This window comes from Lactuca virosa, chromosome 6, assembly GCF_052849685.1.
Source record: "Lactuca virosa cultivar CGN04683 chromosome 6, Lactuca_virosa_CGN04683_v6, whole genome shotgun sequence".
NCBI lineage: Eukaryota > Viridiplantae > Streptophyta > Magnoliopsida > Asterales > Asteraceae > Lactuca > Lactuca virosa.
In genome coordinates, this window is record NC_136431.1 from 8,935,629 (window position 1) to 8,963,032 (window position 27,404).

The following is a 27,404-nucleotide window of genomic DNA, read 5'->3' on the forward strand; positions in this document are numbered from 1 at the left end:
ATTATTGGATAGGGGAACCAGTTTGTAGCAAATTCATAAAACCACCTTGAGGTGATTCCATGGTCGGCCGCTGAACCACGACCGACCGACATGGTGTGTACGGACCACGATCGTAGTCAGCTAGACCACAGACCCGACCGTTGTGAGTATACTCGATGGCCGAGTGAGCACATAACATACGTATTACATAAGTCCCAACATCACAAAACTGTTGCTAGACCATATATGGTTGATGGGGGAGAATATAAACATGTTGTATATTCCCCTATGAAAATATGATGTTTATTTTCAAGAAAATATGTTGTTTATGTAGAAAAATACGTATTATTATTATTATTATCTTTTTGAAATTGTTGTGCAACTCTTAGATCTTTGCGAAACAATAAACAAACTTACCTCCATTTTTTCATAATATTCTTGGCCAAAAAAATTTAAAAAATGAGACAGATTCAAAATTTTATTTTGCAGCCTTTTGGTCCATTGGATAGGAAAGACTATGAAGATTATGGGCGTGTTTGGTATGAAGCTTTTGGAAGCGTTTGGGAGCTTCTAGCTTTTAGCTTTTGACAAAACGCTATAGTTTAAACAAAAAGCTTCGTTTGGCAGTACGAGCGTTTAGCTTTTAGTTTAAACAAAACGCTCAAAATCTAAAAGCTACTTCATGTAGGGCGTGTTTGGCACGGAGCTTTTGGAAGCGTTTGGGAGCTTCTAGCTTTTAGCTTTTAACGCTCTAGTTTAAACAAAAAGCTTCGTTTGGCAGTACGAGCGTTTAACTTTTAGTTTAAACAAAACGCTCCAATTCTAAAAGCTACTTCATGTAGCGTTTAACAAAACGCTATTGAGCTTTTGAAATCAATTTCCGTAATTACCCTTAAAAATATATTTATATATTTATTTATTTTTAATCAGTTGTCCTTTTATGTAATTTTATATATTTCAAAAGCTTCCAGCTACTTTTGCCAAACATTCATATAACAAATAAAAGCTACAGCTTTCCGCTACCAGCTATCCGCTTCACGCTACCAGCTACCCGCTACCAGCTAACCGCTATCCGCTTCCAGCTAACAACTACTTTTGCCAAACACGCCCGTAGCGTTTAAAAAAATGTTACTGAGCTTTTGAAATCAATTTTCATAATTACTGTTAAAAATATATTTATATATTTATTTATTTTTAATCAATTGTCTTTTTATGTAATTTTATATATTTCAAAAGCTTCCAGCTACTTTTACCAAACACTTATATAACAAATAAAAGCTACAGCTTTCCGCTACCAGCTACCCGCTAACATTCCAGCTAACAACTACTTTTGTCAAACACGCCCATACGATATTTTGGTTCATTATTGGTTAAATGAGACACAAGTTTATTAATTTGCGTTTTCTTTTAAAATATTGATATTATTATTGACGCAAAAAATAACTCAAACAATAAAAACATTATATTAAACTCTAAAAGAACTTGTAATAATAATAGTCTAATTGTATTTTTATATCTTTTTTTTTCTTTTACAAAATAAAACTCAAGCTATTCAACATGAGTACATGACCCTTTATAAATTAAACCATTTGCCTATTTCAATCGTCAACCAATCGCCATCCTTTTAACTTTTAGAGAGAGAAAAAAAAATCATCTACAGAGATGGCTTCTTCTTTCTTACTCACGGTGGTGGTTGCGCTCATGGTGATGTCTATATCCGTGTCGACGGCACAGGCGCAGGCAGAGTGTGCGTCGAAGCTAGTCCCGTGCGCTCAGTACCTCAACGCCACCACAAAGCCGCCCAACACCTGTTGCGATCCGATCAAGGAGGCGGTGGCCACCGATCTACAATGTCTGTGTAACCTCTATGAGAATCCTGCCTTCTTGTCTGGAATCGGAATCAATGTTGCTCAGGCACTTCGTCTTCCTCAATTGTGTGGAATCTCCTCTGACACAAGCGCCTGTAACACTACTGGTTAGCAATCGTTTTCCTTAATCACTATTTCGCTTTAGCTTTTTAGATCTCACGATACCAAATCAGTATTCAGTACGATGTTTTTCGATCCACCTCTTAAGCCGATAATTCAGTAAAATCAATATCACCATTTGATTATTTCAAGCAGATTGTTGATAAAATTATACTACAGAAGAACTCGAATTGATCATCATAAGGCATCGATCGATTGATGATATACTGCTATGTATGCTAATTTTTTATATGATTAAATGTTGCAGCTCAATCTCCAACTGGATCCACAACTCAAACTCCACCAGGTACTACTTCATGATCTCCTGACTATGTTTTACCTAATTTTGTTATTATTTCTGATTAATTACTTGGGTAAAATTAGATTTATATCAAGAGAAACAACGATCCTGTTTAATCTACATGAACATAAATATTAATCATAATTAGTGCAATTAAACTATAACATTTGATACCTTATTCGTCAATTATCGCTCTTCAATTTTGATTGGGCCCGTTTTCTTTGGAAACCAATTCACGTCAAATATTGTTTTTTTTTACTACAAAAAAAAAAAAAAAAAACCCTTCAAAACAAATCGTTTTAGCTGAAAAGAAATTCAATTTCCCACCAGATAATGAATTTACAACGAATTCACAAGTGTCATTGCGAAATTGTTATTTATTTTGAAACATAAAAATAAATTTGTGTTATTTTATGACAAATTTTAAATTAAATCAGCATTTTTTTATAACTAAATTATTTATTTATTTATACATTTATAAGAATATTGGTGGGAATTTAAATGTACAAAATAATTGCTTGATCGTGGAACCAAGTTAATTATGTTGGAATTGACTCGGTCAATTGACTAAGCGGTGGCCTTCAATTTTGACCAGGAATTGTTTACCATTGAAATATCTAAACCAAAAACATTTTAATAACTTGTGTTTTATAATTATGAGATACATATTTATTTAATATGATCATTGGGCAAAAAGAATTATGGAAAGTTGTATCTTTGATTCTTTACACTATCAATATATGCAAGTTTAAAACACTATTTTTTATATTTATAAAATTCATATTTGGTTATTTATTCAGGTCCTTAATTGTACAAAGAAAAAAATTAATGACTAAAATTAAAAAAAAAATCGACTTTAATAATAAAACCTTATTTACCACCATACAAACCTAATCCTTAAAGTTACGTGTATTTTACAGGTAGGACCCCTGGGGGTGGGGGTGGAAACGGTGTGGGTAAAATTGCTTCAAGTGGGGTCATTGGTTTACTATTGATTTCGGCTTGCATGATGTTATTTTAAGTTGGGAGTTGTAGAAATGTCTTTATATATGATTTATTGTTGTGACATCATATGTTATATAATTCTTGGTGTAAAAACCATATATATTTATTTATGGTTCTTATGAGTGTAATTTAATAAATCAAGGCTATTAGTTTTCCATGTGTTTATTTAATTACTTTTTCTTTTCATTCAAAATAAATGGGTTTTTATGTCTTAAATGCATATTTTAGTTAACATCCAACAAAATTTATTTGTAATCATATAATCTTGGGTAGGGGTCAGATCAAATCCATTGGATTTCGATAGATCCTATCTAATCCAATCATCTATTGGATGTTGGATTTTATCAACGGATCCAATTTAATATAGTAAACAAAACCCGAACGAACCGAACCAATCCAGTTGGATGTTGGACCGGATTGGTTTTATCCATTGGATATTTTTTATTGGCTTAATCCATTAGTTATTCATTATTCAACCAATTATAACTATGATAACTAAAAATAAACCGTACACAATTACATAAAATAAGACTAACAAAGTAACATTAACTTCAAGTCTCCGACTTATTTTTTTATTGAATAATTAATAATTTTATTTGGATTTGGATTGTTCAAATAATGGATAGTTATTGGATTAAAATTAGATATCCAACTGGATCGATATGTTTAGTTATCTATTGGATTTTCAGACTAATTCAAGAATCGATCCAATCCAATTGGATTTTAAAATTTCGCATCCAATACAATCTAATTGTAATTGGATATCCAATCCAATTGGTCGGCTCGTAATTGGATTGGTTAATTTTTGCACACTCCTAATCTTGGGTAGATTTAGTTTGGATCTTTATATTTTTATAATTGATAGTTTCTAACATTGTAAAGAGGTTTATGTTATAGAAAATATATGTTTTGATATAATCAATTTCAACTCTGTTGTTCTGGAATCTCATATGTAACCTTAAAGTTATTTGTTTGTTTTTCGGAAGTGTTTGGTGTGTGGCGTTGGTAATCTAATAGTAACATGAGTCCAAAGAGTATGAAGATCATTATTGGTTGGGACCTAGAGACATTTGACGCCATGCTTATGGATAGCTTAGATCAAGTTATTCACTGTCTTATTTGTAAACTCGTCTTCAATTTGACATTAATCGTGAAATCATGCAAAACATGTCCAATTTGAATATTATATTATATTATATGATTAAACATATTAATCATGAAAACCATGAAAACCACATTCAACATATTAATCATAATCACGAAACCATGAACTCCTGCAAAATATGTCTAATTTGAAAATAACATTATATTATGATCAAACATATTAATCATGAAAATCACATTCAAAAATCATAAAGTTTAAACATTCCAATAAAAATTAAGAATGTCTAAACTCTAAACAAAAGCCATAAGGGATGTACAATCAAGCATCATACACAATGAAAAAGTATAAGTACTAAATCCAAGGCTAAATAAATAAACTAAAACATGTCTCTAATCTAGACTTGTCAACGGAGCGGATTTTGACCCTGATCCGAGATGGGTTTGGAGTATAGTTTTTTGTTTCGTTTACCCGTTAACAACCCATACCCGCTAACTCTTTTATTAAAAAGGTTGGGTATGGATATCATCACTGATTCGTTCCGTTTATAATCCGTCCCGTATACATTTTAGAATTATACACTTATATTTTATATTGTTTAACGTTTAATTTTAATTCCATTCACAAATCCAATGGACAAAAGCCAAAGACCAAACTATTTTTAGATAGGACTCTAGAGTCGACTTATAGACTTATAATATTTACCAAAAATCATGATGTCATTTCATTTATATTTCATCAAGCGATCGTCAGTTTCGTTTATAAATCAATAAATTCATTTATCAACCGGAAGAAAGTTTGCAACTGGTATTCTCTATCACTACAATTGACAGTTAGAAATAAATCAGAATTTACTCCAATAGTGATTTTTAATTCCAATCGAAAGTCTTCGAGTATGTAATATATTTTCTAAATCAACATTTCTTTTATTTAAGAAATGTTCTTTTAAGCAGTAAGCTAAGTAGTAAGCTATAGTATACATTTTTAAGAATTCTTATTTTGAGAATTAAGTAAAATGTGTTGATTATTCGAAAAACTTACGGGTTACACGGTGAGTTTGTATATGCGTTTAATTATTTGAAAACCTACAGATTACAGAGCGGGTTTAGATTGGATTATCAAATTTGTTAAAAGGGTTTGGATCAAGGTCGATTCGCTCCAAAACCGTCCAATTGTCAGGTCTACTCTAATCACAAACCAATCATACATCACTAATCACAAATAATACTAACACATCTAGTTGAGACACACGTTAAATTAATATGCTATGTTGGAAAGTCTCATAAGACAAATATGACAGACTCATATAAAACAACATATATACTCGACTTAGTCCAAACCACATATATACCCGACTTAGTCCAACTACGGAACCCAACCAAATGCCTCCTACACCTTGTACATACTCATTCTCACCTTTGTCAATGCAATTGTGAAGACCTTTAGTTCATTGGGTCAATCTCTCGTTCGAAACATAATAAATATTATAGACATGTCTATACACACATGATCCATTACAATCCTCTACACTCGCAAGATTTGGGGCATGCTTTCTAGTCCATGGCCACACGTGATCCTTCGCCAATGAATGGATGGGACGTGGAATCCTAAAAACAAGGTCTTAGGTTCAAAACTCTACATACCCCCTAGTCATACCCCCTTGACTATTAATACTCTACGATTTGCCTCTCACTTGATAACCTTAACATCGATGTTATGTGAATCTCTTAGGGTAAGGTTTACCTTTTTTACCTTCTCGATAAACCTTCTACAAGATTTAGATTTTTGAACAAAAACATTAAAAGCCAGAAATCAAAAGCAAATAATGAATATTGCGAAATAGTCGAAGGACCATTTTTACAATATACTTTAAAATAGTGTAAATGGAAGCTCCTAGAATCATCTTTGTGACTCAAGTGTGAAGTCACCTCCAGTCCATCGCCCAGCTAACCAAAACCGCCCCCAAAACTCTACACAAATTGTAAAACCCTTAGTTTCCATTTTTTCCGGCAAATCTACAACGGCGATGGACGCTGCTAGACTAGAGCAGCTAAAGATATTTATCAGTCGGTGCAAGTCCGATCCCTCCATTCTCAGCGATCCTTCACTCTCCTTCTTCCGCGACTATCTTGAAAGGTAAGTGCATTCATACAATATGCGGTTTTGTCGCACGTCCTTTTTGATTGATTATAGATTTATACTAATTCGTATGAAACATGTTTGGTTTTTGATTTCAGCCTCGGAGCTAAACTTCCGTCATCTGCTTACAAGAGTGAATCGCAATCGGTACCTCTTTTTCCTGATTTATTTACTGTTTACAGTTGTTGATGATGAATATGAATGATCGGAGCATTTTTTGGGGTAAAAGCTGTATAATGGTGTAAACGCCGTTGTTAACAAAACTAATCCAAATTAGATGTATGCGTGACCTAATTATTTGTATGCAAATGTATTGATACGCATGAGTCAACTAACTTTCAAGTTCAAAATTGATGTAAATCCATTTGAATCACCAGTTTGACAATGAGAATTTGTATTGATTGGTTATTAAATGATTGAACAACTCTGACTTTGCAGAAGCCTTATGTGGTGGAAGAGGAAGAAGATGATTTTGAAGAACCTGAAGAAGAAGACGATGAGATAATAGAATCCGATATTGAATTTGAAGGTGAGACTGTGGAGCCTGATAATGATCCACCACAAAAGGTATGCCCATACTTCTGTCATCCATCTTTCTGGTTTGTAATTAGTGATTTTGTATTTTCCTCATAGCTTCTTTTTGTGTCTCTTTGTTTTCAATTTTAGATGGGAGATTCTTCAGTGGAGGTCTCTGAAGAAAATCGTGATGCTTCTCAAGATGCCAAAGCAAAGGGCATGGAAGCAATTTCTGATGGTTTGTTTCCCTTTTTCATGCGAAGTTGTACTTTCAGTGGTATAAATTGGTGTATGCTTGTTACTTTTTAATTAGTGCTAATTGATTGTTGTTAACAGGTAAGCTAGAGGAAGCAATTGAGCACCTCACTGAGGCAATACTGCTCAACCCCACTTCTGCTATTATGTATGCAACAAGAGGTACAACTGAATTCGAGTTTCAACTAAATTTTTACATTTTTGATCATAGTTTCTTGTCTGTGATATCTTTTAACTTTTTTTTCTTTTTTTCAATAAAGCTTCTGTTTATATCAAAATGAAGAAACCAAATGCTGCGATTCGAGATGCTGATGCTGCTCTACAGGTAGTTCCTTTTTTCCATATATGTCAACAAGTCAAATGGTGTCTATTGTTGGTTTATCAGTTTCTTTCATATCTCATCTCATTGTATATATATATTTTTGTTGAATAATTCCAGATAAATCCAGATTCTGCTAAAGGCTATAAATCACGTGGAATTGCACTATCAATGCTCGGTCAGTGGGAAAAGGCTGCAAAAGATCTTCATGTAGCTTCTAATATTGATTTTGATGAAGAAATAAGTACCATTCTCAAGAAGGTTAATTGTCAAACCACATTATCATTTTTTAAAACTGGTTTATGAATCCTGATTCTTATTTTATGGTGCATTTAGGTTGAACCAAATGCACACAAGATTGTGGAACACCGTAGGAAATATGATAAGCTAAGAAAAGAAAGGGAGGACAGGAAAATAGAACGTGAGAGGCAACGTCGCAGGGCTGAAGCCAAGGTAAATTCTTTCTTTTAATATGATGGAATGGAATCACAAAGGAATGGAATGAACAACATAATGGAATGGAATGAATCATTACATTCCATTGTCGCGTTTGGTTGAAGGAATGGAATGAGTCGTATAAACATGTTGTTTGTTATGTATAAATAGAAAAAACTATGTGAAACTAAATTGATAAATAAACAAAAAAAAAACGATATTTTGTAAATATGAACTTTAATTAAATAAAAGTGTACTGTTAAATAAATTATATATAAGCATATTTTGTTTCGTTTGATATGTTGTATGTATTTCAAATGGTTAAAAACAGCCATTTATCATCTAAAAATGTGTACAGAATAAGTAAATACCATGAAATCTTGAAATAAAATTATATAATAAGAAATATATTTAGTCATCCGTGTAAAATAAAAACAATAAAATTAAAGTTTTTATTATTTTTAATATTAGTATTATTGAAGATTGTATGATTAAAAGTAATTTATAATTTTTATATATCATTCTATTATGTGGAGGAATTAAAAAAACAGCCCTTCTCCATGGAATGAAAATCAGTCCAAGAGAAGGAATCACATTTCATGAAAAATGCTTCATTCCATTCCTTTCTTGCAACTAAATAGATTTTATTATGCCATAATGCTCCATTCCATTCCTTTGTTGCAAACAAACAGGATTTTTTTTTTTTTTTCATTCATACATTCCATTCCCTCTTCTATAGTTCTATTACTGATGTCATCACATGTTATGATGCATAGGCTGCATATGAAAAGGCTAAAAAAGAAGAAAAAGCATCTTCAAGTGAAAGAACCGGAGGAATGCCAGGTGGCTTCCCAGGTGGAATGCCATTCCCAGGTGGCATGCCAGGTGGGTTCCCAGGTGGCATGCCAGGTGGATTCCCTGGTGGCATGCCAGGTGGATTCCCAGGTGGAATGCCAGGTGGATTCCCTGGTGGTGGTATGCCAGGTGGGTTCCCTGGTGGCGGTGCAGCAGGAGGTGGAATGCCAGGTGGCGGTGCAGCTGGAGGTGGTATGCCAGGTGGCATTGACTACAGCAAGATCTTAAATGTGAGTCACTTTTAGTTTTACATTTGATGATTACATTTTTTAAATATATATATTAAGTAAATATTTGATGTATTGAAATGGGTACACAGGATCCTGAGTTGATGGCAGCATTCAAAGACCCTGAAGTAATGGCTGCTCTGCAAGATGGTATGTAATTTAATTTCAGTTTTGGAAATTTTTGTAAACATTATTGTTATGGAAAGATATAGAAATAAAAGTAATTTATAATTCACAATATATTTAATTGTTTGCAGTGATGAAGAATCCAGCGAATCTTGCAAAGCACCAAGCAAACCCAAAGGTGGCTCCACTCATTGCTAAAATGATGAGCAAATTTGGTGGGGCCAATTAAAAACATAGTACCATTTATTTACATTAAAACGAGTGAGGTTTTTAACTAGAAAGAAAAATGTGCAATTTTTGAGAAGGATGTAAGGTGAGGTACTTTCAAGACATTCTTGTTTTCATTTTTACTTAAACAGCAACTGGAATTGGAAATCTTAAACAAAGTATTTGTAATTTGAAGGATTTGGAAGTTGTCATGTGTTTGATTTGGAATCTTAATTACTACTATTATTTAGTAATAGTGTTGTGTAAAACCTTGCTAGGTTTGAGAGAGATGAAGATGCCAAATGAGTTGGAATGTATAGTGGTTAGGGTTTGGCTGTTATACATGTTGATATTTGTGTGGAATTCATTTATCATGGGAAGAATTTTTAGGTCGTATTTTTTTATACACAATACTATTACTAAATAATAGTAATTAAGTTTTTGTTTTGTTAATTTGAAACAAAGTAATACAAGAGAGTGTGTTTAAGAAGGATATGCTGGAAGGTTAAGACATGAATGATTTGATTTGATTTAGGACATGATTTTAGATGCAAGGACGACGAAGCTTAAAATCAGGGTAGTGAAATAGCATATTGCATATTGGTAGTTTCCTTGAACATGATTTTAGATGCGAGGATGAAGAAGCTTAAAACGAGGGTAGTGAAATAGTATAATACTTATTGTCCTTCTAACTGTTTTAGTACACTTTTATCATATTCCTGTCGACAATTCCTTACTTTAACCTTTTTTTTTTTAATATAATTATTGGAGATAATGACTTAAAAGGGTAATATATTTTTTGATTTGTACACACTGATTTTTTTTTCGTCCACATTTACCCTTTCAACTTAAACTGTACACATTCAGTCTTTATGACCGGTTACTCCAGGTTAGCCGGGAAAATGACTTAATAGGGTAATATATTTATCATTTTGTACACATTTAGTCATTAATATTTTTGTATACATTTAGTCCTTAATATTTTTTTGTTTCAAAATAAGTCATTTTTGTTTTTGTACTCATTCAAATCTTATGAATGATTTCTTTAAATTTTTCTCACGACATCTTACGTGGGACAATCATTGATGAAGTGTGTGTGACTGTTGATGTTTATGTGTAACGTCTCATTTGCGACTATAATAATGTTTTTAAAAACTAAAATAAATATTACAAAGGTTTCCCGTTAAAGGTTAGTATTTGTAATATTCTAGGTTATCCTTGAACACAAACTCAAAAACGTTAAGAGTAGGTGAGAAAAAGCAAAAAAGTTTTTGTTGAGTACCAAACAAGATTTAGATACATTTTAGGAGCCCCACATTTGCAATTCTTGAAATATGGGTGGCCATTAGCTTCAAAAGTACTTGCACTTATTTTCTCTTCACCAAACTCCCCATTTTCGAAAGTTTTGCGATTAAAGTACAAATGTCCAACTTCTATTGACAGCTTTTAAATCTTCATATGACCATTCGTCACATAGTTCATCAACCGACTGACTTTTACTCTTTCTAAGCATACTCGAACACTAATTTGAACACAACAACCATGTCAAGATTAAAAATTTGAACTGACGAACTATTGAAAATGTAAGCACAAAGAAAACGTAAATAGAGAATATGCATATCATATCTTTAGATAATAAAGAATATGATGATGACGTGAACTTTAACTTTTGATATATATATATATATATATATATATATATATATATATATATATATATATATATATATATATATATATAGAGAGAGAGAGAGAGAGAGAGAGAGAGAGAGAGAGAGGATCTGATGATAACTCATTTTAAAATGAGTACTCGTGAGGACACCATAAAAAAGATAAAAAAAAATACAATTCATAAAATCGAGTATAGACATCCATATTGATATACTTTTAAGATAAAATATAAAAATTATTATTTTTTTATATTTTCAGTTATCGTTATTCATAAGTGAATAAAAATACATCAGATTTTAATGTTTTTTACAGTTTAAATATCATTTATACTACTTATTCATATATGAATAACAAATTAACTGTAACAAAAATCTGATAAATGTTTTATTCATATATGAATATAAAATATAACGACAACTAATACACATTTTATTCATATATAAGTATAATATATGACGAAAGATGATGTAAAAAATATATTTTAAGTAACAAAACTTTATTACGTGTCATATTCATATATGAACGACACTTAAACTATAAAAAAAGTTAATCATACGTTTTATTCATAATTGAATAACAAATGTACTTTAATAAAAATCTGATAGATTTTTATTCACTTATGAATAACGAGAGCTGAAACTCTAAGAAAAATAAATTTTTTATTTTATTTCAAAACTATATCAATATGGATGTCTATTTATAGAGAATAAAAAATTATGAATTTTGATATATTTAAAATAATTTTTCAATAAAAATGACTTTCTAAAAATCAAAAAAACAAAAAAAAGTATGTTTTTGTGTATATTAAGGTAATGATTAACATAGTTTAAGGAAACATGTTTGGATGGAAAACACATGTTTATTCGTTATCCATTTCCGCCGGTACGCCTAAGTGTTTTGCGGCAAAATAAATGTGTGGCTGAGAATGATTCCACCATTCTCAACATTTTTTTTCTCAATTAAACCCTCATCATATATATATATATATATATATATATATATATATATGTTCAAGTATTCTAACTAATTATTGTGTGGATGTAAGAATCAATATAGGCCAATCATTTCAAAAACCTAAATAAGGATAAAATGGTAATCTTACCTATTAATTAATTTTAGTAATTAAATAATATTTAATTAATCCCTAAAATATTGGATTACTTTCCCTTAAAATACTACCTGCTTCTCTATAACCTTACAATCACCGATTTCGTCTTCTCAACCTAACCCTAAACCACAAAAGTCATTGGACACCACGACCACCACTGCCACAATAACCCCTAAAATCACCATCACATTCTGAAGATTCTAAGTTCAAACGATTCTGAAGATTGGCTGCTAATGAGAATCATGCATCTCCATCAATGCCAAAATCGCCATCAGCAGACCATGATGCATTGAAATTCTTGAGTTTTGATCTCGTATCCATAATCGGACGGAAAACCGCCACCTTCTGCCATCCCTTTCCTTGTAGCTGCTGAAAATTGGAAGTTCAATGAAAGGAAGTCGACCTAGGGATACTCTTCAGAAACATTAACCGATCTCACACCCAAACTTAAATTGGCTTTTTCGCATCCAGTGTACGGTATTTGCTCTATACAACCAACCTATTCATCACGCTCCTTCATATGTTGCTTCCATATGCATTCAATTTTGTTTGTATCTAGATAAAATTAAGTACTGATTTTTTTTTCTATTAGGTTACATATCACTTCTTTCACTGGAAGAAGGGAACACCTTTTGCTGATGACCAAGGTATCTACAACAGGTTGACATGGTGGGAGAAAATTAATAGTGGCAAGCAACTCACTCACAACAGGAAGTTTCTTACTGTTGTGCCTGTAGTGCAGTAAGTCCTCGCAGTTTCCTTTATGCCTATAATCAGGGCCTTAAAGCTCATTAGTCATATCATATCACAATAATTATGTTTTGGTATTATTGAATATTGAATTTTGTTAAATTGCAGACTTTGCTCTATGTGTAATTGTAACTTGTAAGGTTGTCCTGGAAAAGAAACGATCTAAATGAATCTGGATCAAGCTTTTGACAATTAAATTAAACAAATGTCCCATAATCCTTGATTTATTGCTGATAAATGATGTCTGTCACTTTGTCTGGAGTAGTTTGTATGGAGAAAGATTGTTTATTTTCTAAGACAGAATGAAACAACCTATACAAAATTTATCACTTAATGGGGAAAAAGGAAACAACCCGGAGTGTCTATTTCTTTATAACTTAATACACACAGAAGGTCTTAATGGGTTTAGTCACATCCATTCAGATTTCAGACCTCCTTGTTATTCCTTTACCCTTCACCCTCACTTCTTCTAATTCGATCCTAAACAGAAGGGTGAAATGGTCTGATGGTGGGTGCTTGGTTATCGGTTTATTTCTTGTTTATGGTGCCAACTTAAGAAAAAAAATGTTTTTATAATATTCTAATAGAATGTTTGTGATATATTTTGTCAAGGTGCTCATGAAGGACAAGGGCTTGTAAATGATGTATGCATTCTGCCAAAATTTAAAATGTCATATACAATCTGTTAGAATTAAATTGTAATTGCACTTTAGATTAAGACTAAACTACACGAATGGTCCCTATAGTTTGGGGTAATTTGCACGCTTGGTCCCTAACTTATTTTTTTAACTCGGAAAGTCCCCACTGTTTGTTTTTGTTACGCGCTTGGTCCCTACTCTTTGTTTTTGTTACGTGCTTGGTCCATATCTTACCTAAAAATACTATTATTTAAATAGGGAAAAATGATGAGGTAGGTAAGATAAGGTGAGGGGATGGGGTTGGGGGTGTGTTTATTTAAATAAATTAAAAAATTAAGGGAAAAATAGCTTTTTTAGGTAAGACAGTGACCAAACACGTAACAAAAACAAACGATAGGGACTTTACGAGTTAAAAAAATAAGTTAGGGACCAAACACGCAAATTACCCTAAACCATAGGGACCATTCGTGTAATTTACTCTTAGATTAAATGTTTCGATTAGAATTGTTTTTTTTTTGCTTATTTTTTAATAAGATGTTTCTCTCTAAATGTCACTCATTCTGACAGAATATAATTTCATGACAGTTATTCTCATAAAATGTTTTGATCAAGGACACGAATGAATGACTTGAAGAATGACTTAAAGACCTGATAGGAATGATTTGAAGAATGAATCAAAGATTTATCACATTCACAGTTTAAGAATGTTGTTATTTTTTTTAAGAATTACATTTTGTTATTCTTTTAGAATATCATTGTTCAAGAATGTTTTTTTTTGTATCACGATCATACAACGTAATTATTTGATATATTATTAGTTCAAGAATCGATTTTGTGTATTTTTTCATAATGTACTTATTCATGTTTTCTTGTTATTTATGTCTTCTTAAAGAATGTCATTCTGCCAGAATAAAATCTGGTATATGTAACATCCCAAATTTCAAGACTAAAAATTTCATTTTTAATTAACTAGCTTATAAAATTGTTTACTGAAAAACATCATCGAATAGTATCTTTTCATAAAATCATAGTCACATGTCTCAAAACATAACATAAAGCAGTAATAATGTCAGAGTACAATCCCATGAATCTCATAGTGCGGAAATCCTGTGTGTGTGATGCGCTGCTACTGTGCCGACTCCTTCCCCTTCGAAGAAGAGGTACCTGAAAACAAAACTGAAACTGTAAGCACAAAGCTTAGTGAGTTCCCCCATCATCCCACATACCATACAATAAAATATCTAGCCAGAGAAATATCTAGGTTCCGGCCTCCCCTTCGGTCTATTTCAACCGGATAGTTGCCTAGCATATCTGGGTGCTGGCCTCCCCTTCGATCTATTTCAACCGGATAATTGTCTAGCATATCTGGGTGTTGGCCTCTCCTTTGGTCTATTTCAACCGGATATCGGGGACTATTTCACCCACTACCACTACCACATAGAATCATAGCATATTGGCACATAGAACATAACAGATAGTGGCATACCAGACAATTATCACACAGACAATCATCTAACTACAAACTCCTACTAGTGGGCCGTCATTGTGGCATTAGACCCACTTCTACTGGAAGGTAACTCACCTCGTAAAGCTGAGTGTCGAATCTCACGGGAAGTAACCTCTAACAGCTGCTCCGATGACTCCTGGCTATCATAATCATAATAATACTCAATCAGAATCTATAACACTACTTAGGGTAAAATGACCATTTTACCCCCTTGGCCTAACTTGAACCATTCCTAAGGCCCAATTCTAACTTATTAAACCCAGTACACCTATGGCCCATCAAAGGCTCCCTAAGGGTCCACTAATGGCCCAATTTTCTAAATTGGGCCCAAAACTTCAAATGGGCCTTTCCACAAGTCCAATAAAGCCTTAGCCCATAATGAATAATCTCGAGTGGCCCAATATGGCCCAAAAGGCCCAAAAGGCCCAATACTTCTAATTCCAAATTTCTAGGCCCATAACTATGCTCCACAGTGGGCCACAGGGCCCAATAGTCTAGGCCCAACCTTCTAAGGCCCAAAAAGCCCAAGGTAGCCACTCTGCATACGTATGCATAGCGTACCTGGCACGTACGCTGGCCTTGACCGCAAACGGGAAGTTGACCCAGTACGCGCAGCGTACCAGGGTGTACACTTAGCGTACTGGCCAACTTCCTTGGGACTTCATTTGTGACTTAATCCATTAAGTCTTCACGTCCAAAATGTAGATCCAGGTCATTTAAGACCTCCTAAACCATAAAGTCACAAACTTTATGTGCTTGCACACATGGGTGAGGGTCAAAACATGATGTTGGTCATTTAACAAGCTTTAAGACCATCAAACACTTGCATGGTTGTGGCTTAACCATCAAGGTCTGATTTTTATGACTCTAAATGCCTCGAAGAGCTCAAAAGGACAGCTCTTTTGGTCTGAAACTAACAAGATGCAAGCAACCTCAACAATGGAGTCCAAAAGTGACATAAAACATCCCAAAATCAAATCTAAGCATGCAATGGTCAAGTTTGGAACTTGATACCTCAAAAGAGTCAGAAATGATGCCAAACTCATGGATCTACAAGCTCCTATTGATTCCTTGTCTCTTCCTCAACCTCCTTTTCTTCTAAGAACACCAAAATCACACAAAGAAGCTCTCAAATGGCAAAAATACACAAAAGTGGGTTAGGGTTTTCGAAGTGGCTGCTTAAGGGTGATAGGGAGGCTGGTCCAAAGGCATAATGTTCTTTATATAGGGATCAAACCCTAAAAGTTAGGTTTTTAGTATCTGCGCGCGTACGCTGCACGTACCCTTTGGTACGCTGGGCGTACGTGCATGGCTTCCGCGTTTCAGTTCCTTGAGTACGTTGAGCGTACATGGCAAGGTACGCCCTGCGTACGTGCCTCCTCAGCCCAAACACAAGGGCCCAAAAGGTCCAAGCCCACACCTTATAAAACTAATAACCTTATACAAATAAAAGATTAGTACCTTATAAATCCCGGATGTTACAGTATAATTAAAAAATATGTAAGAATTAAAATTGAATTAATTAAAAAAATCAGAATTTTTAAAATCAAGAGAATTAGTTATCCCTAAAAATTTGTAATTTTCCTTTTTTAAATTTAGCTCAATTGACTAAAATACCCTTATAGTGAAATTAGATGGTATTTTTCAATTATTTTTAATTAAATAATATTTATTAATCACTTTCTTAAAATAACTAAAATGATTGGTACTCAATCAATCCTACATCCATACAATAATTAGTTAGAATACAATAACATAAGCCTATATATATATATATATATATATATATATATATATATATATATATATATATATATATATATATATATATATATATATATATAACATAATTTAATACAGTCAATTTACAATTTAATATACATAATTCACAACTTAATACAATTAAATTTACAATAATTAAAAAATCCAAAGATGTCAAACTCAAACTCTACCATCACCACCCACAACAACACGCTGTCACCAACCACATGTGTCATTGTTGCAACTATCATTCCTTCCAAATTATATCTGTATGTATATAAAATCATGTATTGATAGATTAAATATTAAATTCACAGTTTAATAAATATATTGATTCACTTGTTTATACTTTAATGCAAATCAATTATAAACTATTACATTCTTACATATTTATAAACACCAAAAACAAATATATTTAAAAGAAAATTAATACAAAATTCATACATACATAATTCATATTTGAACACAAAATTTATAAAAAAATCACAACTTAATATAATTCACAGTTTCATACAGTTAATTCACAATTTAATACAATCAATTTACAACTTAATACAGTGTATTTACAATTTAATATACAAAATTCACCGTTTAATATAATAAATTCACAGTTTAATACATAAATTTCAGAGTTTAAAGTGTGTATTATACATAATTTAATATAGTAAGTTTACAGTTTAATTCAATCTATTCACAGTTTAATTAAGTCTATTTACAATTTCTTTTATAACAAACAACATCCTAGAAGATAGAAGGAAAACTATACAATATTATTTGGACAATTAATTCATTCGTTCACAATTTAACATAAAAATTATATAAAAACACAATTTAATATAGCAAATTGACAGTTTAATTTAGTCTATTTACAATTTAATTTGGTATATTCACAGTTTAATTTAGAAAATTCACAAGTTAATACAATATATTCATATCTAATTCACTATATTCACAACTTAATACAATATTTCACAGTTTTTCTTCCTCCTAACATCATAAAATATGGAGCTCTTACTATGCTATAATAATCATACCTGGATTAAATAAAAAAATCACAATTTAATATACTAGTTTTTTATAATTCACAGTTTAAAATATTAGTTCACACACCCATTCACAACATAAAAGATTAGTTTCGACATCCACTCAGAACTTAATAGACTAGTTCAAATAGCTATTCACATCATTTACAACTTAAAACATAAATCCTTTTCATTGAGGCATTTCATCAAACACCTTATGTGCATGTTATTTTCAGAAATCAAAAAGATAGGAAGCAAATAAGGGAGGTGGCAATGGTAGAACCACCACCAACCACCGACAGAAGGTGAGTTCTTATTAAAAAAAAACAACCAGATCTTACCATAAAACATCAGAAGGCGGTGGAACCGCCATCGGCCACTAGAGAAGGTGAGTTTTTGTCATTTCTCGTTAGATCTGACCACAATAACACTTTTTTGGCTTCAGATTTTCTCCGGTGTAGTCGGTTGTCGGAAAAACTTGACGAAGCATAAACCACATGTCTGGAAGAAGGTGGAGACGAAGCAGATCTGAAGGGAGATATGGATCCTCACTAGAACATCATAGATCTATAGTAGGAAATCGTAGATCTAGAGGCGAATTTCATAGATCTGAAGCAGAAATTAAAGATCTCAACATATGATGATGGTGGTTCACCGATGGTAGGAGACGTCGGAGGCGGTGGTGGATGATAGATCTGAAGTTGAAACACCTTCATGAGGTCCTTTTTAGTGGTGGTTCCAGATCTAAAGCGAACAACGTTTCTGACTCGACATTCCCAGGGTAGTTATACGGCCGGCGACGACATCCGTCGACGTGTAGCCGTCGTCAACGGTGATGGTGATGATGAAGGTATCATATCCAAAGAAATCACAACAAAAATAGCATATCTGATCAGATTCGGGTGACGTTAGAAAATCTTAGATCTGAAAGTGTTGGCTGCAGATCTAATGGCGGTGGTTCTAGATCTGAAGATGTTGGTTCTAGATCTGAAAGCTGCGGTCTAGTAGTGGTGGTGGTGTCGACCGTGATAATGGAGGCCAAAGGCGGTAGGAGGCAAGAAAGAGAGTGAAAGAGAGATAAAGAGAGACGATAGTGTTTGAGTTTGAATAATTGGTGATTAAAATGAATCTGGTCTTTTAGTTTGTAGTGCTTAGTGTAATTGTAATGTAAATAATTGAATTGCCATAAATACCCTTAATGAAAAAGGTTCTTAGATGGTTCTTAACCTTTAGGGGTTTTCATTATATATATATATATATATATATATATATATATATATATATATATATATATATATATATATATATATATATATATATATGAGGGTTCAATTGATAAAAAAAATTACGAATGAGAGAATGATTTTGGGCCACTCATCTCAAATCTGCCGCTTAAGCGCTCCAGCGTACCGGGCCGACGGAACATGTCATATTCATATATGAATACGTATATGTAACACCCTGTTCAGAATTATTCTGTGATTCAGGGCCGTGGGCCGGAAGTCGATTGTTTAAAGGCTTTGGGTCTTAAGGATGCGATTTTTAAACCTTTTGGAAGGAGGTAATGATGGTTATGAGATCTAAACCTTTGAATTATGTTTTGGAGTCAAAGGGTAAAACGAGAAAAGTCATACGCCAGGTTCTTGTATGAAATATGGATTTTTGTTCGAGAAGTTTTTAGTCCAAGATATTTAGATGATATTGTAGAGCTCTTCAATACCTTTTCGTGGATATAAAAATCGTCGAAAACGGAGTTGGAACGAAGAAGTTATGACCGTTTGAAGTTAGGCGGTTTTGGGGTTTTGTCGCGTATGCTGGGCGTACTCAAAAGTGTACGTTGGGCGTACTAGGGCATCCCTAGTACGCTGGGCGTACGCGATCAGTGCCCAAGCCCTATTTTTGTGGTTTGAGACTTATTTAAGCTCCTTAACTTTCCCAAACTCATTTCATTCTCAACCCCCACCTCTCCAACACCCTCTCTTGTAACCCTAGATTGAGCCTTGTGAGCAAAAAAAATTTGTTTTTAAGTGTTTTGGAGTGTTCTTGGTGCACCTTGAAGAAGAAAAAACTCATTGAATAAGGGTTGATTGCATTGGAGCTTGTAGATTTGGGAACTTCAAACATTTACAATTTTTACATATATATATATATATATATATATATGAGCTTTAAATGAACTAATTCTTTTTGGTGAGCTTTTTATTTTATTTTATTGGTATACTTTGGAATCAATAATCCATTGATTTGATTCACTATTGCCTAATTTTCGAAGTTATTTCCAAGGATAGTTTCACTCGTTCATATTTCACACCTTATTCACTTGTTCATATTTCACAATATAAGAGTAAATTAACTAATACTCTTATCTTTGTAGACCAATATATGTCCCATTATATATAGTCTTTATACCATCTTTCCAACTAGTTATAAATATCAACACCTGTCTTTAGGAGTCGTTCACTATTTTTTAACTTTTGTCTCACTTTTGCACTAAATAAGAACCTACTTTACGTTTATGGACATAACTTTTTATACCATTTTGCTATTGATAATTATTATAACATGTTTAAATACATTTTCTACAATAAAATAGCATATACAACATGTTTAACATAATTTTTCATATTTGGCCTCATTTCGTAACATATTCCAAGATTTTGGCATGTATCCATTTTAACTTCGTACTTTAAATGGAATTCTGGAATAAACTTTGTTATTGATAACTGGATGTAATGCACTGTTTTTATGCCTCACTAGCATCTCGTTAGTGTTGGGTTTTTTTGGAATAATATTTCTGTGTTTTTCGGAAAAAAAAAACTTCGTACTTTAAAGATATTAAGCTTATAATGCACTTATTATAATTGCAAAAAGGTTACTTGAATCTTCCTTTACTTCCTTTCTATTTTATACTGCCATTATGTGATTTTTTTTTTCACTTTTGAGCATAAATGAAGTATACTTGGCCATCTTTATAATTACTTACATAAGCATACCTTTAAGCATAATTTGAAATTTCTTATATAATCATATTTCTAAAATCTAAGGTGTGTATATAGATAGATAGCCTATATTACAGAAATAGATAATCTATATTGTAAACATGCACATATTACATACATAGGTTGTCTATACTGCAGACATACCCATATTGCATAAATATAACGCATATTGAAGACGTACCTATATTACAAACATAGATACTCCATATTGCATTCAAACCCATATTGTAGACATGTAGCCTATATTGTATTATTTACAAGTTGTCTCTATTTCATGTGTTTCAAGAACCTGGAAATCCACTCATGTTTCATAAGCTTCAACCAATATATTTCATACCTTAACATCATGAAGTGGAAATTTTTAGAATGTTACATTTTCATAGTACAATTTTTTTCTTTAAGAAGTTCAATCTCTTGGGACATATTACCAACCCTTATGGGTGAAACTTAATCCAATGATGTCATAATTTAAGGAGCCTCCACGAAACTTAACTAATATTAGAAGTTTACTTAAGTTAGTGCTATACTACCAAAGTATATGTTTGGTTAAAAATAATTTAATGACAATGGAGGTGGACGAAGTTTAAATATTATTATTGTGAAATCTTTTATCAATCCGGAAAGGAACGTGGTGTTGTCGATGCTTTGAGTCGCAAGGGACAAAATTGATATATTTGAATTCATTCCATCAGATTCGGCTCTTCCTTTATTGGTCAAGTGAAGTTGGTACACAGTGTAGGGTTTGGGTAAGAATAAAGGCAAATTTTGAAAAGTTTCCAAAGATATGCTATAATGAAATGGAGGTTTGAAATTGTTATAGGGTTGATTTGGGTGACTAAATTTGAAGATAATATAAAGGTACTTCTTGATCATTCTAATTTAATTGATGTATTCCATATATCCTAGAAGCAGCAAAATATATTGCAACTTGAAACATTATATTGGTGACTGACTATAGAGGTCGATATAGCAAGTTATGTAATGTGCCATGTGTTTGATTGATAAGGTTGAACTTCAAAAGACTTGGGGGAAGTATAAATCTTAGGACGCTCGAACGTAGACCTGACAATTTGATACACGACACGATTAACACAATACGAGTTTTCCGTGTATGTGTTTTAGAAATTCATGTTTTGTGTTTATTCGTGTCTGACACATATTTGAAATTCATGCTTCGTGTCTTACACGAATTTACCTGTTTAAACACGTATAAGACACGATACAAATTCATGTTGACACATGACATGTATAAACACATATATACACATATATATACTTTAGGGTTAAATTTTATATTTATAAAATATTAGGGACCAATTTCGTATTTTAAATTTGAACTTTGCACTTTGGATTAACATTATTTGCATGTTATTGTTATCATAGTTTAAAAAAAGTATTAAAAACGTGTCTATTCGTGTTTGTGTGTAACACGGTTAAAAACCGTGTCTATTCGTGTCGTGTCACGCGATTTTTTTTATGTGTCGTGTTTGTATTTGATACCCCAAACACGTTTTATAATTCATGTCGTGTTTAATAAATTTGTATTGTGTAAATTCGTGTCTGACATGAATACACGACACGCAGACACAAATTGTGAGTTCTACTCAAACGCAAAAGTGGGATGACATTACCCTAACTTTGTGACAAAGTTTCCAAATTCCAAAAGGTAAAGATACGATATAGGCCGTCAATGACCAAGTGAAAAACACCATGTCTTGCCTTGAACTTAATTAGTTTTTTTTTTTTTTTTTTTTTTTTTGAAAACATATTGTATTGTAATGTTTAATACTTATAATTTGCCATATATCTAGATTTGCATGATCCTCTTTAGATTTGCGTTTAATTCTTTATCCATTGGGTTGGCTGGGTTGGCTGAAGTTGCCGAATTGAGTTATTCAATTCGGATAAAGCCTGCGCCCTTTAACAATATTACTAATTAAAATTTAAATATGGAGTTCTATTCGTTTTAATTAATCATACTCATGTTAAATATAAATACATAAGTTTCAAGAATTACAATTAGAAAACAACTTGTTCCTATAAAAATCATATAAATTGCAAACAAGTTGAGTTATAAAATAGCATATGGTGTGATAGGTTAGACTTGAACATGATAATTATGAAAATAAGTGGTTTGGTAATTTGACTTATGAGCTATATCAAATCCTAAGGGGCTTTTAGTCCAAAGCAGGACCCTTGTTTTCAACTACAATGTCATTTACTTTGACTTTGATGACTCATACAAGAAACCGATCGAAACAAAAACTACTAAATTATATCTGCATGACAAAACTTGTAATATATATATATATATATATATATATATATATATATATATATATATATATATATATATATGAAGGCTCATGCGAAAATGTAAATAATTTGCGAAAACGCGAAAACAAGGAAAACCTATAAGATTGTGCCACCTCAACCGTATATTTTGGACAAGAATCCATCCAAAATTTGAACTACATGATGATAATCGATGATACATAAGAAATTGTTTCATATTAGCAAAAAACATATTTTTTGACTTTTTTATTATGAAAACTTGAATTTAAATGTTGTTAAGGACGTGAAAAAAAATGGTTGTTAAAACCACATTTAAATTTATATTACCATAACATCATTCCATGTAAACTTATTATCTTTAACTTATTGCTAATAAATTTTATTTCTAAAGTTATGTTTTGATTTTTATAAAATAAAATCTGTTTTCTCATTTGACGCAAAGTATTTATATTTTCGCATCGACCTACTTTTATATATATATATATATATATATATATATATATATATATATATATATATATATATATATATATATATATATATATATTCCAAATGCACATCAATCTATTTATTCAATATTTTTATTTTTAGTTTGATATTAGTGAAGAAAGTAGTGTGCCAAATGGCAATCGTACATGGTTTCATAGATTTCTTGTTACAACTTGTCGTTCAATAATCTACACATACATTCCCCCTCTCTCATATACATATAAATAATATTAAGAACTATACATGTATACTTTCCCCATAAGGAGAGTTTAGTGACTAGGATGTGCGTATATGATTGTTTTAGTATTTTTCTATGTTCCTAAACAGTTTCATAAATAACACATGTCATGTGCTTATAATCTCCCACCGATCGAGCCAAATGATTCTTTATCGACAACCAAGAATATTTGGTAGCCTACAAAGTGGAAACTTGGAACTTCATACTTCAAAACGGCGCACGTACACATGCAAACCTATATTTTGTTTTAAACGATTTATAAATTTACGAGAAAATTTCATAATTGATCTCTGTAGTTTGCAAAATATCTTATTTTGAAGATTTAAAAGAAAACGTCACGTCACTGGTCCTTGTGGTTTGCAAAATTACATGAAAGATCCTCATGCCGTTAAATTTAACTTTTCAGCTGTTAGATTTTAATAAAAAAGACAATTTTACCCATGTACCAAATTTGCAATAAACTACAAACCTCAAGGACTATTTGTGTAATTTTATAAATTTGAAATTTTAAATATATAAAAATTATAAATATAAATTTGATATATATATATATATATATATATATATATATATATATATATATATATATATATATATATATATATATATATATATATATATATATATATATATATATATATATATATAGGGAAGGGTTATTTGGAGAACAAAAAAACCCTAAAAATCATAAAAATGCATAAAAAAAATACCTAGACATTACAAAACTTTTTTTTGAATTTTTTTATCAAAAAATTGTAGCATTTTTGACAATTTCGCTGAAAAAAAAATAAAAAATCAATTTTTTTTTTGTAAATTTTTTTTCAGCGATTTTATGTTAAAAGCTGCGATTTTTTGATAAAAAAATTCAAAAAAAAAAGTTTTGTGATATCTAAGTATTTTTTATGTATTTTTATGATTTTTAGAGGTTTTTTTAGGGTTTTTTTGTTTTCCATAAAACCTAAACCTATATATATATATATATATATATATATATATATATATATATATATATATGAAATTTTAGTTATTTATAGTTTTTCTAATATATTTATTTATTTTGATTCGAGTAAATGAAAAAAAAACTTCAATTTCAAATATTGTAACAACTTTTGTTGTAGAGTCCGACTCTTATTATATATTTTTTATTTTTTATTTCAGTCTATTAACAAACTGAAAAATATTATCTTGAATTTAAACTATTGTTATCTCATATAGAAATGTGATTTAATTTGCAAGTAACATTTTAAAAATATTAGCTAGTTTTCCTATTTTAATAATCATAAATCGCAAATATCACATATTGAAACATCAATTCTCAATAGACAAACTGTTTGATTTTTTAATTTTAATTTGTCGTAACATATATAAAATAAACACTAATGAAGGAAACAAATATAAAGAAAAAAAAGTAGATCAAAATTACAAATATAAATATAACATTGTTATTTACTTGAATCAAAATAAAAAAGTTTCAAAAACCATAAATAATAAAAGATATAAAAAAATAGAAAACTAAAAAAACTCAAGCACCGAAATTATAATATACTCTAATATATTCATACATTTTAAACTTTTTGGAAAAATGTTATAAAAAAGTTATCAAAATAATGAAAAATAAACAAAACAACGAAAAAAATAAAAATAAGAAAAAATTAAAAAAATAATACGAAAAAAATTAACAACATAGTACAAATTTTTTTTTAAAAAAAACAAAAAAAATATGAAATGTGTAATGTGTATTAATATATTAGAGTATATTACAATCTTGGTGTTTGAGTTTTTGTTTTTTGTCTTTTTATTTTCATTACTTGAATCAAAATAAATAAAAATAATAAAAAAAATAATAAATAACTTAAATTATAAAAAAGTAGAAAACAAAATGTGAAATAATGATAATGACAAAGGAAACATAAAGTTGCTAACGATATTAACTATGGAACATCTAAGTATAAAAACATGAACCGTAACAATATAAAATTAAAAAAAATATATTAACGCTTCAATTCACAAATAAGAAAAAATTAAAGAAAAAACGGTTTCGATATAGTTTATCGAATTTAAGTTTATTTATTTGAATCAAAATAAATAAAAACATTAAAAAAACCATAAATAACTAAAATTATAAAATAAAAAATAGAAAACAAAATGTCAAATATATATATATATATATATATATATATATATATATATATATATATATATATATATATATACAAAAATTCAAATTTACAAAATTATACAAATGGTCCTTGAGGTTTGTAGTATATTGCAAATTTAGTACAAGGATAAAATGATTATTTTTTTGATTAAAAATCTAACAGCTGAAAAGTTAGATTTAACGGCAGGAGGACCTTTCATGTAATTTTGCAAACCACATAGACCATTGGCATGAAGTTTTCCTTGAAAATCCTCAAAATGAAATATTTTGCAAACCATAGGGATCAATTATGAAATTTTGTCTAAATTTAAAATGTAGGAAAAAGTTATAATTTTATGAAATAAGGAACGTATATATATTTATAAAATATATGAAAAAATGAAAAAAAAAAGAAAAAAAAACACATTATTTTATAACTTTTGATTTTTTTTAAATATAATACCAAATAAACAAAAAATAACAAAAAATAAAGAGTAAATTACACGAATGGTCCTTTAACTTTACAGTTTTCCCTGAAATGGTCATTACCAAACTTTTTTTCACTGAGATGCCCCCTACGGAGTAAACCTTGTACACAAATGATCATTTACCGTGGATGTTAGTTAGATAGATCTGTTAAGTTGAAAGAATTTTAGATAAGGATTATTTCTGTCATTTTGTGAAACTTGCTTAAAGACTATTTGTGAAATTTTACACAAGGACCATTTGAAATATTACAAATTTAGTCTCTTACTATTTTCTTTTTATATTTTCGACACTCTTTTTTCACAACTTTCTTATTATATATTTTTTAAATATTAAAATAATTTTTACTTTCTATATTTTATCTAAAATATTTAAATTAAAATACATAATTAAATGTTTTCGTTTTCTATTTTTTATCTAAAAATATTTGAAGTGTAAAAACATCATTTTAATACTTTTTAATTTTTATATGATGTAATTTTTACGATTTATCTTCATTTATTTTATACAAATATATTTATTTTTATGAAAAAAATAGGATTTTTTAATATAAAAAAAACGTTATTATAGAGATAATAGTATGTTGCTATTTTAGTTTAAAAAATAAGTATGTGGTTTTGAGTAAAAGATACAAAAATATGTTTCGATTTTGATTTCATAATATAAATATAATAAATTTTATATTGCTTCTATATAAAATTTTGACATTTAATTTTAAAATATTATTTAGTTTTATCAGATTTTGAATATATTCCTTAATAAGACATAACTTTTCAAAGCAAAATTAAAAAACATATGTTAGCTAATAGTTAACTTTGTTGTTACACTTGCTAAAATAATTAATCATATGAATAATATGACATTAAATTT

The 27,404-nt window shown here is 30.6% G+C and overlaps 2 protein-coding genes across 2 annotated transcripts; both read left to right on the plus strand.

Annotated features, from left to right (window-relative positions):
• Nucleotides 1-1,569: 1,569 nt before the first annotated feature.
• Nucleotides 1,570-3,409, plus strand: LOC145122612 (non-specific lipid transfer protein GPI-anchored 3-like). Its single transcript, XM_079058180.1, has 3 exons — nucleotides 1,570-1,954; nucleotides 2,215-2,253; nucleotides 3,168-3,409. The coding sequence occupies exons 1-3, from the start codon at nucleotides 1,642-1,644 to the stop codon at nucleotides 3,266-3,268; spliced, it is 453 nt and encodes a 150-aa protein (XP_078914306.1). The 5' UTR covers nucleotides 1,570-1,641; the 3' UTR covers nucleotides 3,269-3,409.
• Nucleotides 3,410-6,260: 2,851 nt separating this feature from the next.
• Nucleotides 6,261-9,667, plus strand: LOC145120565 (FAM10 family protein At4g22670-like). Its single transcript, XM_079056372.1, has 11 exons — nucleotides 6,261-6,490; nucleotides 6,592-6,640; nucleotides 6,932-7,060; nucleotides 7,160-7,247; nucleotides 7,346-7,426; nucleotides 7,525-7,589; nucleotides 7,704-7,844; nucleotides 7,920-8,036; nucleotides 8,795-9,103; nucleotides 9,193-9,250; nucleotides 9,358-9,667. The coding sequence occupies exons 1-11, from the start codon at nucleotides 6,381-6,383 to the stop codon at nucleotides 9,453-9,455; spliced, it is 1,245 nt and encodes a 414-aa protein (XP_078912498.1). The 5' UTR covers nucleotides 6,261-6,380; the 3' UTR covers nucleotides 9,456-9,667.
• The last annotated feature ends 17,737 nt before the right edge of the window (nucleotides 9,668-27,404 follow it).

Bases quoted from the DNA above. Each gene is read 5' to 3' on its own strand.
- LOC145122612 (XM_079058180.1), top strand. From the start codon at position 1,642: ATGGCTTCTTCTTTCTTACTCACGGTGGTGGTTGCGCTCATGGTGATG. The intron at 1,955-2,214 runs GTTAGCAATCGT...TAAATGTTGCAG, and splicing joins AAGCGCCTGTAACACTACTG to CTCAATCTCCAACTGGATCC. The intron at 2,254-3,167 runs GTACTACTTCAT...TGTATTTTACAG, and splicing joins CACAACTCAAACTCCACCAG to GTAGGACCCCTGGGGGTGGG.
- LOC145120565 (XM_079056372.1), top strand. From the start codon at position 6,381: ATGGACGCTGCTAGACTAGAGCAGCTAAAGATATTTATCAGTCGGTGC. The intron at 7,061-7,159 runs GTATGCCCATAC...TTTCAATTTTAG, and splicing joins ATAATGATCCACCACAAAAG to ATGGGAGATTCTTCAGTGGA. The intron at 9,251-9,357 runs GTATGTAATTTA...AATTGTTTGCAG, and splicing joins AATGGCTGCTCTGCAAGATG to TGATGAAGAATCCAGCGAAT.